This window comes from Centrocercus urophasianus, unplaced genomic scaffold (assembly GCF_019232065.1).
Source record: "Centrocercus urophasianus isolate 14NV4802_14NV808 unplaced genomic scaffold, USGS_Curo_1.0 seq_10, whole genome shotgun sequence".
Lineage (NCBI taxonomy): Eukaryota > Metazoa > Chordata > Aves > Galliformes > Phasianidae > Centrocercus > Centrocercus urophasianus.
The window spans coordinates 101,020,234-101,032,860 of NW_024884142.1; the positions used below are offsets into that span (position 1 = coordinate 101,020,234).

Sequence of the window (12,627 nt, forward strand, 5' to 3'; positions counted from 1 at the left end):
CCTGCTGCCATGGGAGGGCTGTGATTCACATTGTGCACCGGAGTGGTGAGCTGAGTCAGCCTATATTGAAGCGATGTGCTCCTGAGCTGCATGGTAACCTCAGGCTTGGCATGGTTGGGCTGAAAGCAGTCTTATATCAACCTGCATATTGCAAACAGATGGGGGCCAGGGTGCTTGGCTGGACAGTTTGTGCAGAGATAAAAGTGGGTTATATCCAGTGCATGAGCACAATGAGCTGTGGAGGAGCGGGCAGGTCGAGTATGGCTTGGGTGCATGTATGAGCTGCAACTGCCTTTGCTGCTTATGTCATTTGATGCACAAAATATGAAGCTAAGAAAATGTGGTTCCTGCAGCATGTACAGGCTTTGTGGGTTTATCAGGAAATCCAGGTAAACCCCCTGGATTTTGGGATCTTCTGGCTAAGTGTACAGGTCGTATTTATATATGCACATATATAAACCAGTCCATTTTGTACTCTTGCGTTGTCAGATAAGCAGAAATTCAAAGGGCAAACGAATTGCTCAAGCACCCGGCACAGCAGTGGCGTGTAAATGGATTTGCAGCTGGATGAACGGAGCGTGTTTGGGGCTGGCTGGTGGAGCTGCAGGCAGGAGTCTGGTACGGCAGATGCAGTCCTGGCCAGGGCTATGGATGGGACAGGACAGGTTGGTTGTGGGGCTGCCACAAATGTTTCTCTGCTTTCCTGATGATTGCAAGTAAGTGCTGGTGATAAAGCTGGTGTCAATACGCATCTTGTTTGCATTGGCAGAGGTTGAAGGCAGAGCAGGTCTTTGGGGCAGAGCTTGGCAGCGTGGGGTATGCCAGAGATGGTTTGTGGCTCTTGAATGCACAGCAGGGGCCAGGCAGGCGCTCTGCAGCCTCCTGAATGTGAGGAAAGTGACCTTTTTAAACCTAGAAACAACAAACCCAATTGCTTATTAGAATGGGCAGCGCTGAATTACATGACTTAGGCAGTTAAAGGAGACCTGACCATTTACTACTGGTGTGGGATGAACTCTCAGACCAAGCGAGTTCATAGCAGTGATAATGAATGGGGAGGAATCCCTCTGGTGGGAGGAAGGAGCTTTCCTATGAGCCAGACTTTGCACATCAAGTGTTTTCACCGTGGAAAAGAGATTAAATCCCTCTCTGAAGTGACTGGGTTTATATTGGTGAGCCTGGTTTGCAGAGGTTTATGAACACTACTTGTGTGCTCATCCCACAGCCCTGGGCCCCAGGCAATGGCAGCTTGGCCCGTGCCAGCACTGTTTATTTTTCTGGCCTGTGCCACAAACGTGTGCTCTGACCCCATTGGCAGATGAAGTATTTACTTAAAGCCACAAATGAATGCCTGAAGGAACGATCATCGGGTAACGGGGTCCTGCTCTGCAATTTGTCTGAGTGTGGGGGCTGTGCTGCCCCAAAGCAGAGCAGTTGTGGCCAATCCCAAGCTGTGTCCTGGAGGCAGTTTTGCTGCTGTGTGTCCCAGGATCTCTGCACGCCTTATCCTCCAGCCATGCTTGCTGCTTCTCTCTGGGTATTTTTCCTGAAAAGCCATCACCCAGGGTAACAGAACCACTCAAAAAATCTGAATACGTGGGTCTGCACCGCAGGGGGATTTTGTATCCAACAAATACAGCGTTCACAAAGTTTCAATGGAAGGTGTTGAGTAGAAAGGAAGCTCCTTCCTTTAGGCCAGCAACTAACGTGTTGGTGTGGCTTTTTAAAACGTCAGTAGGACTCAGGAGGTAATGACTGTCCTTCCACAGAGGAATGGTGTTGTTAGTTTGCCAGGTCACTCTGTGACCTGACATCTTCTGTGCCATTCGTTCCCTACAGAACCAACAGCAGTGAGCACTCAGCCCCCCAGTGTGGCCTAGGACTTTCTCAAAACAGACTGAACACACTACGGTAAGAGAACTTTATTAAAAATTTTGTACATCAAAGGATTAACTACTACATTTTAAACAGGAAATAAGATTTTACATATTACAAAAGATGCTATTAGTTCTTGAATTAGAAATAAATTTTATGCACACTGTACATGACACATCTGAGTTGTAAGCGCAAGAACAGGACAGTGCTTGAAAATATATGATATAACTTAACAAGCAAATATGCTCTGTTTGTAGTACACAACATAATATTTCTGGAAAAATAGCACATTAGCTTCTGTCTGAAAATGCTGTATCCCTCTAGCCAGTAACTACCAACAGTGTTCTCGGGAGAAAGTGAGTGCCCGGTGCGGCGATTTTCCACTTGGAGTTTTTCATTGGAGGAGAAATGCTCTTACATCGGCCTGTTTCTCTCGGAGAGAGCAGGGTGTTATTCCATGGTATGGGTAACACAATCTGCACGTAAAAACCCGATGCAAAACACTTCTCACAATGCAACTTTACCCCCCAACCCAGATCAGAAAAAAAAACAAGTGATAGCACATAAATGTCTACAGGAATAGATTCTTATTAACTGTTATCTTTTGTTATAAAGTTAGTTACAAAGAAATATATTTAGCTTATCAGAGAACCATTACTTTGTGTGTCATCCATAATACAATTCTTTGCCTTTGAGACTGTCAGTGTAGCTGCATTAGAATTTTAAACAAGAACAATTCAAGATCACCTCTGAACTGTGTGACCTATTGGGCTATAAAGGGTGTGTGAAGTTTTACAGGATAGCATGAACAATACAGTTCTCATACAAAAGTACTATGCATCTAGGCCAAGTAAGGTATTAAAAAGATTTAAATCTTTATACAGAAAGTGACAATGCCCATGTTATACTATGGAACACATCTACTAATTCTGAATTACAGGTGTAATGTGTGGGTTAAGGATATCAACTTACTAAACAAATATATATAAAAAAAAAAAAGAGTAAAATCTATAAATAAAATAGTAAGTGCTTTCTTTAAGATAATATTCTTTGGCTGCTTTAAGTGCCAGTGGAGGGTTATTGAAAACCACTAGAATGCATAAGGTCCCACTATTATTGTTAATCTTAACACTGAGCTTGTACGGTAATTCAAACTGTTGACTGTTAGCATCTCCAGATCCACAATGTGTTCTCTTGGCCCCGACAGCGATTTCACCAGCACCAGCATTGCACTTACGGCACTTGTTTGCTGAAAGAAGGGAAAAAAGAAAGTTCAATTCAGCCTTAAGTGATTCTCTAGCTGTGCCCAGGGACTGCTTGCCTTACTGCACCATAAAAATGCTCCGTCTCAGCACGGAGATGCACAATGCAAGTATTATTTAAGCACTTCTAAATGGCCGTGACTAATCTCACACCTGGCCTCGCTGGAGGGAAGGCTTTACCTGACTGGGGCATGGAGGAATAAACCGCGCTACAAAATCTGTTCCTGGTTATGCTGAGTCCCCTGCAGGACCTGGAAAGTGGTAATCTATCCCAGGACGGTTTTCGTTTTATCTCCATCTATCAGCTTTTAAGATATATGAAGAACAAGTAGAGAAACCTAATGTATTTAACAGTGATGCAGCTTATTCAGTGGAGGGAAACTGCACTATGGTTCATAAAACTACAGCAGAAGCTGTGTACCCCAAAAACACTGGGAGTTTTTGCAGCTAGCGTGCCTCGCTGCCTCCTGCTCCACCCCAAAGTACTTTCCAGGCTGGGGTCTTGCTGCTAGGGAATGAGACTTTGATGGCCCAGCTGAAAGGTGCCATGCCATCAGTACAGTGAAAGGCTTCCTAATTTACAGATGATAAAGGGGGGAAACTCATCTCCCCCTTCACCTATTGTATTTTGCTCCCCATGTGAACCAAGTAGGTTAGACAAATGAAACCATGTGCTGCGTCAGAGAGCGACTGCAAGCTTCACTGAAACAACAGGAATGATTTCTAAGAGAGAGCTCTATTTACCACAGCACTCTGTCAGGAATAAACACAAGCTTCCTTATTTAAACCCCGTGATTTCTTGTTGGGTGGCAACAGAAGATTGGAATTCAGTTTCAAAGTCAATCTGCAGGCTAGACTGGAGCCTCTCCTTACCTAGAATGAACTCGAACTTCAGAGCTGTCCATTTTTTTTTCTTAAAACAACTGTTAATACTTTGGGGGTAGGTATGGGTTTTTGATGTGTAATAAATCCAGGGAAGAGCACTGAGTTATAGGTATACCAGATTAAGTTAGGCACAAGTGAGGAGATGCTTGTTCTATCTTGATGTAAACAGGCAACGCAGTATTCTTCTGCTGTATTATTAGTACACTCTAATCCTCATATTTTAAGAAAAATAAATGAAAACGTTCTAATTAATAACGTTCTGGCTTGTTTTCAGTGCTGATGCTTTTTTTTTACTGAGTATAAAGCCACATAATGGAAAAAGGATTTTCCAGGAATTTATAAATATATGAAATATCCAAAAAAATTAGATTCCTTTCAAAAAATCTTGAAGTAGAAGTTAGTTTCATTCATCCGTAATCTACTTGAATGCATTATACCAACAGGAAATACTGCTGTCCTAAGTCATTTAAACTTCTGTGGTTTTCTGAAATAGTTGCAGCACTGTGAGAAAAAAGTATCTCCCAATACAGACTTTGCTGCACGTTTGAATTTCTCTCTCTTGGAATCAGTGCCCATCCTGAGCTATTTCCTGACTCAATTTCTTCTGTGGAGAAAAAGAATACTCATTCAATGCATTCTGCGTTTTTTATGGTTCTCTTCTAAATATGCACAGGTGGGATGTCAGTACGGACTGCAAAATCATAGAGGCATTTTGAATTTTGGGTGAGTATCACTCGCTAAATATCCATGGTGGTTACTTGTGCTGCAGTCACTTGAACTGTTGGATTCTCAGTTTGTAGAGCTGTTGGGCAGAGCAGGGAAAGGCTGGAAATTTGTAAAGCAAGCACACTTAATAAGGAGCTATTAAAAAGCTGATGAGCTGTGTGTGCTGTGATACTGCTCTTACAGGAACACTGCAACTCCTTGGCAGCACTAGAGGTTTCCACACCCCACTCTACCAATACTCACTCTCAGGTAAAATTCTCCATTTTCGTTTCCTGACTTGATCCGGAATGTGTTAATAGTATTAGGATAAATAGTGGTTGCCTGAATCTGGAAGATGTCAGAAGGCACTGTTCTGTCTGAACGGATGCTCATGTATTTGTACACAACGGAGTAGGGCAGCTCTCTGCAGATGGTGTTTGATACGGGGCAGACACAGCGGCTGAAAAACAAAAGCGGGTGACTTTGATAACAGCAAACAAGCACTACTTGTGTTCTGCCAAATTCGGTCATGCTGCCTGGTGTGGATAACCCTAAAAATGTGTCTGTCTTTCTCTTACTTCTCAGACGTGAGGACATAGGGCTCCTGACAAGGATTTATCGGGTAACAACGAAATCCTCCATGGTAATTCCAGCAAATCTCATCCTCTCTGCATTCATTAGTAGTCTCACACTCATTTATGTCTAGGAGGAAGGAGAAGGAACGGTCAAAGCAGAAGAAGTGAGTTTGATACAAAAACAAACACACAAAGCAGCAACCACCAAACAAGCCACCTGCTCTTCTGCTGGAACTCAAGATTTCTGTTTTCTTTACCTGCTTTTCTGGTGCCTGGCTATAAAGCATTTCCCTATGCAGACATGGAACATATTTGTTAAATGCATGTTAATCCTAAACATTTTTTGTTGACTAAAGAAACACAGGAGTCACACTATAATGCAACTGTAGAAATACTGAATTCCAAGTTAGCAATGAATCATTTTATAGCATAAGACATCTTACAGGGAGAAGATAGAGGCTTTGTGATTTCATGCTTTTTGCGGGACCTCATTTCTAATTGCCTGGTTTTCACGGTCTAGCAAAAATGCCCATTAAATGGTTACATTTCAACAAAAATAGCTCTGAAAGAAATTATGAAGTCTTGTTTATTTTTGTGTGAAGCAGTGCTTCCTTCCCCCCTCCCCCCCCGGGGAAAATAACCTTGAATGGTTATGGAGACAATCAGACTTGTGTTCTATTAATGTTCTGTCAACTTGTCAGTGCCAGAACCCAACCACTGTCACTCAAATGCTCTCCTGAAATTAACCCAGCCTCCAAAAGGGGTTATTCAAATATAATCTCTTCGAAGACACAGATGCTTTTTTAAATTAAAGATGGTCCAACTGCCCCAAGATGCTCTGTATCGGCTGCTCTTCTTAGAAATGAAAAGAAATTCCAGTCTGAGAGAGAGATGGATGCCTGCTATGGTGCAGTGGCACGGACAGACAGACAGCCCTGTCCTGGGGTCCAGCTAGGGGAGTAAGATAAGCTGGCTTCCCATCTGACAGGGGGTGAACTTGTGCAGCTGACAGTGACTGGACATTTGTCTCTGCTCAGGGACTTCTCTCTCCCCTTGCTCCTGAAGTCCCACTAGCTAATAGATTTCAGGCTGTGGTGTGGGAGAAAGAAGGTATGGATAGCGGCTGAGAACCAGAAAGAGGTGATCACATTAAGAAGGCCCAACTGAGGACCAGTGCTGCTAAAAAAGGCAAAAGGTCTTAGCAATTGGAGATTTTGTGCTGAGAGGCACTGAGGCATCCATCTGCTGCCCAGATAACCTCTCTGTAGGCCTTCTGGGGGCTTGCATTCGGGACATCAGGAAGGGGATACTGACTATGATAAAGCTGGAGGACCACTGTCCTGCCCGGGACTTCAAGCTACGTCACACAAAGCTGTGACTGGGAAATTAAAATATATCAAAAAAGACCTTTTGTCCCTTGGGAAGATGTTGAAGGGATCAGGAGTGCAGGCAGTGTTCTCCTCAGTCCTCCCAGCTGGAAACTGGGATCCAGGCAGAAGGAGAACAGACCAGTTGAATGATGACTGTGTGAGTGGTGTCACACCAAAGGCTACGGATTCTATGATCTAGGATGCACCTTTGCCAAACCTGGAACGTTGATGTGGGATAGTACAGAACTGACCAAGAGGGAAAGGATATACTAGGGAGCAAGATGGCTGGGCTCATCAGCGGGGCTTTAAGCTAGAGCTGCTTGGGGAGGAGGTGTACTGCTGAGTGACACAGAACCAGGGAATGCTGTCACTTTAGGAAGCTGAGGGGGAAGAACTCCCATTTGCCCTGGAGGTTTGTGGGAAGGCTCCTTTAGGAAGGCAGTGAGTCTGAAAACCCAGCTGAAGTGCCTCTAAACCAGTGCAGGCAGTGTGGGAAATAAGCAGGAGCATGTGCACTTGGAAAACTATGATCTTACTGCTATCACAGGAACATGGTGGGATGATTTGCATAGTTGGAATACTGCCATTGAGGGCTATGAGCTTTCTAGAAGAGATAGGCAAGTTAAGAGGGGTCAGAAGAGACAGGCCAAGGAGAGTGTGCCTCCTTTGATAAATGAGAGAGAAGTAGCTACAAGAGACATGGAGAAGATTGAGGTACTCACTGAGTCCTTTGCTTCACTCTTTATTGACAGCCAGGATTCTCATATTTCTCCCATCCCTGAAACTCTTGGTTGGAACTGGGGGAACAAACTCACCTCTGCTGTAAGGGCAGACTAAGTCTGGGATTGCCTCATGAGGCTGAATGTGTACAAGTCTATGGGGCTGGACAACATGCATCCCAGAGTCCAAAGGGAGCTGGCTGATGTGGTTGCAGAACTGCTCTCCATCATATTTTAAAAGTCATGGCTGTCAAGTAATGTCCCCAGGAACTTGAGAAAGGGAAACATCACTCCTATTTACAAGAAAGGGAGGAAGGAGGCTGGTAAGCCTCACCTCTGTACCTGGGAAGATCATGGAGCAGATCCTCCTGGAAGACATGTTAAGGCACATGAAGGATAAGAAGGCGTTCTGAGGCAGCCAGCACGGCTTCATCAAGAGAAGGTCGTGCCTGACCTATCTGCTGGTCTTCTATCTTGGAATGATGGCATCGGCGGACAAAGGAAGGGCAACTGATGTCATCTACCAGGACCCCAGAAAGGCCTTTGACATGGTCTCCCACCACATCCTTATCTCTAAATTTGAGATACAGATTTGAAGGGCGGGCTATTTAATGGATAAGGAATTAGTTGGAAGACTGCAACCAGAGCGCTGGGACGAATGGTTCTATGTCCAGGTAGGGGCCGGTGATGAGCAGCGTCCTCGGGTCTGTCTTCGGACCAGTACTCTTTAACAACTTCATCAGATTATCTATTTGACATAGATGATGGGAGCAAGTGCACCCTGAGCAAGTGACACCAAGCTGAGCGGTGCAGCTGATACAGCTGAAGGAAGAGATGCCATCCAGAGAGACCTTGATAAACTCAAAAGGTGGGCCTGTGTGAACCTAATGAGGTTCAACAAAGCAATGTACAAGGTTTTGTGCTTGGGTTGGAGTAATCCCAGATATATATGCGGACTGGGAGAACTTGAGAGTAGCCTTGCTGAGAAGGACTTATGGGCCTGGGTAAATGAAAAACTTAGCATGGGCCATCAGAGTGCTCTTGCAGTTCAGAAGATGAGTGATATCCTGGGCTGCATCAGAAGAGGGGTGGCCAGGAGGGTGAGGCAGGTGATTGCTCCTCTCTACACTGCCCTTGTAAGGCCCATCTGCAGTACTGTGTCCAAGTGTGGGACTCCCAGCACAGGAAAGACATTGAGCTTTTGGAGAGGACCCAGAGGAGGGCCATGAGGATGATCTGAAGGCTGGAGAACCTCTCCTAAGAAGACAGGCTGAAGGAGGAGGGCTTGTTCAGCTTGGAGAAGAAAGACTCCAGGGAGACCTCACTGCAGCCTTCCAATAGTTAAAGGGAGATTATAAACAGGAAGGAAAGAAAGTTTTTACATGGGTAAATAGTGACAAGACAAGGGGGAATGGTTTTTAGCTAAAGGAGGGAAGATTTGGATTAGATGTCAGGGGGAAGTTTTCTACTGAGAAGATGGTGAGGTGGTGGCACAGGCTGCCCAGAGAGGTTGTGGATGCCCCATCCCTGGAGGTGTTCAAGGTCCGGCTGGATGGGGCCCTTGGCAGCCTGGTCTAGTGCTTGATCCAGTGATTGGCAACCCTGCCTGCAGCAGGGGGGTTCCAACTTGATGATCCTTGAGGTCCCTTTCAACCCCAGCCATTCTATGTTTCTATGAAATTAGTTTGAACTCTAGAACAAAACAATAAGAACAGGAAAAAAAAACCCACCGCCTTACAGCATTTTCATAAAATTGAGTTCTTTCCCTCATCCCCTTCTGACAATTAGCACACCTATTTCTAAAAATAAAGTTTGTTAAATGAGGTTCAGGATTACGAAGATAAAATTGTTCTTCAGTATTTTGGAAGAAATTGCAGATAACAAATGTAATATAGGGAGAAAAACAAGCTTCAGAACTATAATCCTAGTAATGTGGTGGCACCCAACCAGAACTGAATGACTGACCAGAACATTTGTTTTCTAAACACAAAACCAGCTGCTCAAAATTCTTGCTTTTTTTTCTTTTTTTTCTGCTGTCTGTTATCAGAACATATCTTTCATTTCTGTTCTGGCCGCACTTAGGAACCTCTATAAAAAGAAACATGGTTTAAAGCAATGCCTAGTGTCTGTAATAAATGGCCTGATTGTTTTTCAGATATCTATCTCCAGAACTTAGATTCACAACCTGGACATCCAAGATGAGTTTTACCTCAGAGCTGCAAAAAATTCAATTTTTTTTCCTAAGCATTTGAGGAATTTAGAGTTTGAGCTGAAGGATTCACATAAAAAGAATATCAAATATACAACTGGTCATCAAATGCATCAACAAGTCATTTGTAAGCATGATTATAATGTCATAAAACATAAATAGACAGCAAGCATTCTTACTCTCGTGTGAAGTGATGTTACTAACAATGCAGAATTGAGAGTGTTAAGATAGAGGCACTTACCTTGACATGTTCTGCCTCCTACTACCTGGTAACCTTCAGGGCAGACGCAGGAGAATTTTCCTGGTTCATTCACACACTGATATTGACATATATAACTTGAAGTTCTGCATTCATCAGTATCTGCAGAGAGCAGAACTTTGGGTTATTTTTTTGACATCTACCTTTCTACAGGATTGAATACAACAGCTAGTTGCTGTTTCTAAGGGAAGAAACAGTGAAGCTGTTTTAAAGAATAAGCTCTCAAGGACTCTGAAATGACTTTACACCTTAAAGTTGGAAACTGAAGGTCCAGTTTTACTCGTGTTGTTGCACACTCTCAAAACTGAGAAATACATTTATTTGAGGAAGCTGAACTAAGACTTCAGAAGTAGTTTGGGAAAACTGGAGTGAGAATCTACAGTTCTTCTATTCTAAAAAAATGACTGCTTCCACAAAAAGCAAATATGAGATAAGCTAGCATAACAGAAAATGTTGCCTTTGTGTTTGTGTGCTATCCTAATGGAGGAGTCTTTTGGGAAAGAGGGCAAGGCCTCTTTTTTGTCTTCAAATAATATTTGAGGTATACCCTTTCTTTTCTTCTTTTAATCCTTGTGTAACCATCAGCCCCTTGCCAGAGAGTTGTACTATGAAACTGATTTAAACACCGTATGTCATTGCCTAGAAATGAAATTAAACCAAGGAAAACCAGGGAATGGCTTGGAAAACACTGTAACACCCTCCCAGTACCTCAGATTTGAACCCAGCTTCGACTTTTGTCAGGGATTATCCCGAAGGCTGCATTCTTGCTGCTCCCTGTTCTGTTCACTTGCAAGTAAATTAGCTTAAGAAGCTTGGAGAGGAAGCATCTGTAATAGCTCTGCTGGCTTGTTTAGGAGGGCAGTGGTAAACCAAAAAGACCTCTTTGGCTCACAGACTGGTAGAAGGGATATGGGCTTTAAGAGTGAGATCATCCTGTGTCCAAAAGGAAATTAGAGGACCCCTGTGGAGGCTCTGGCAGAGGAAATAAAGTGTTGATTGTATAATCATCAGGAGACATGCTGTTTGTATACACAGGCTTGAAAGCTCCTCAAAAGCCCAATTGTTGTTTCCCTGCAATCAAAAATTGAAGGTTTTTCTTTTCTGAGGAACCTAACAGCACTCAGAATTTCAATTGTTTTTTGGTTTTCATTCCTTTCCAATTCATTTAATGGCCATCAGCATTAGACCACACACAGTTCAAGTGCTTGTGAAGCCTTATTCTCCCCAGCTGTGATCCGAACAGTAGTGATGTCTGTCCTGTTTTGCCCTTACTGTTCAAGACAGCCAGCCATACCTACACATACCTGAATTAAGCTGCAGCTACGAAGGTGCGTATCAGCAACAACATTTGCAGCATCAAAGGAAAAAAGTCAACTCCAGGTTTTTGGCAATGAAACACACCCACAGTTTGTTTCCACTTGAATTCTACCCCTTAGTTCACAGGGAGACTTCTGGGAAAATCAATCCAAAGTGACTGCTCTTCCAAGAAAAGAAAAACGTCGCTTACCTTCACAGTTGATTCTGTCACTACTTAACTCAAATCCTGGGTTACACTGACAGATGAAAGAACCCAGGATATTGTAACACTGTTGTGCACACGGGTTATTGGCATCACATTCATTTATGTCTGAAAGGAAAAATTGCAGATCTTTATCTTTTGTACCCAGTAATTAGGCTGATGAAGTGGATTAGTCCTTAGTCTGGGTCCGCTGCTTAGCCGGAGCTCAGCTGACTACATCACTATAGACCTGCAGTCTCTGGAACAGCATCAAATCTATGCTTTACATTCCGTGTAGAAAAAAAAGAGTATTTTTCCAGGAATGAGAGTTATCCCAATGTGTACTGAATTATTCCAATAATGTTTAGTGTGGCTATTAAACTCCACATTCCAGTGTCTTTTTTTTTCAGGTATAAAATGCCAAGTCTATAAATAATTGATATAAGGAACACATACTGATAAGACCTCTCAGCATGTGGTGGTTAAGATTGGAGCTATTTATTACTCCTTAAATTTGTTCTTTGAAATACCATTACAATTACAGCATGAGCCTTTTAGGCCAGTACAATTTTGCAGAGCTCTAAGGCCTAGACCATACAGGGGGAAGGTATGTTTCTAGGCTAGATTTTCCATGATGTGCCATCTGAAGGATACATGTGAGAACACTGCAATATGGGAAGAGAAGCAATTCAAATGCAAGGTTTATAGAAGTGTAATCACGTTTACAATTTGTAGAGCTCATTTTTATGGGCCGATGACTAATTGTTACTTCTTTGTTGCTTCCTTATTTTCCCTTGTGTTTCTTTCCTGCATATTTTCCATTCATATTTGTGTAAATCAGCTGCAATCATTAGTAGAGAGCTGCACTGTAAACAATTTTTGAATTCCTAGCTTTTGCAAGTGCTTATATGTGTCAGCAACAGTCACCCCCAGAAACAACCAATAAAACTGCAAAAAAACCAACCCAGCCAAAGACAAGGCATTCATGAGAACTAAACCAACGAGGAGCATATTAATTAGCTATATGATCCTGCTGGACCTGACAATGAATCAACAGGGGAGAACTGACTACCAAGCTTTTTTTCCTCCTTTCATTTGGTTTCTGGCAGCAGTGTGAAGAACGTACATCATGACAACGCTACCAGAAGGAATAAATAAGCAAGCCAAAGCCACAATTCCGTTTGTTTCCCTTCCAAGAAATATTGACCCACTTTCAATATATGCAAAAAGTTGTAAGACAAATGTGATCAGTACAGCTGCAAAGTATCAC

General features: G+C 43.1%; 1 protein-coding gene across 1 annotated transcript in view; it reads right to left on the bottom strand.

Moving 5' to 3' along the window:
* Window positions 1–1,907: 1,907 nt before the first annotated feature.
* Window positions 1,908–12,627, bottom strand: part of EFEMP1 (EGF containing fibulin extracellular matrix protein 1) — a 50,975-nt gene continuing 40,255 nt past the window's right edge. Inside the window, exons 7-11 of the mRNA XM_042825479.1 lie at window positions 11,367–11,486; window positions 9,842–9,961; window positions 5,306–5,429; window positions 4,992–5,187; window positions 1,908–3,124 (exon numbers count right to left, since the gene is read on the bottom strand). Of these exons, the coding sequence (XP_042681413.1) occupies window positions 2,966–3,124; window positions 4,992–5,187; window positions 5,306–5,429; window positions 9,842–9,961; window positions 11,367–11,486 (719 nt within the window). The 3' untranslated portion in view covers window positions 1,908–2,965. The remainder of the gene's footprint in view (window positions 3,125–4,991; window positions 5,188–5,305; window positions 5,430–9,841; window positions 9,962–11,366; window positions 11,487–12,627) is intronic.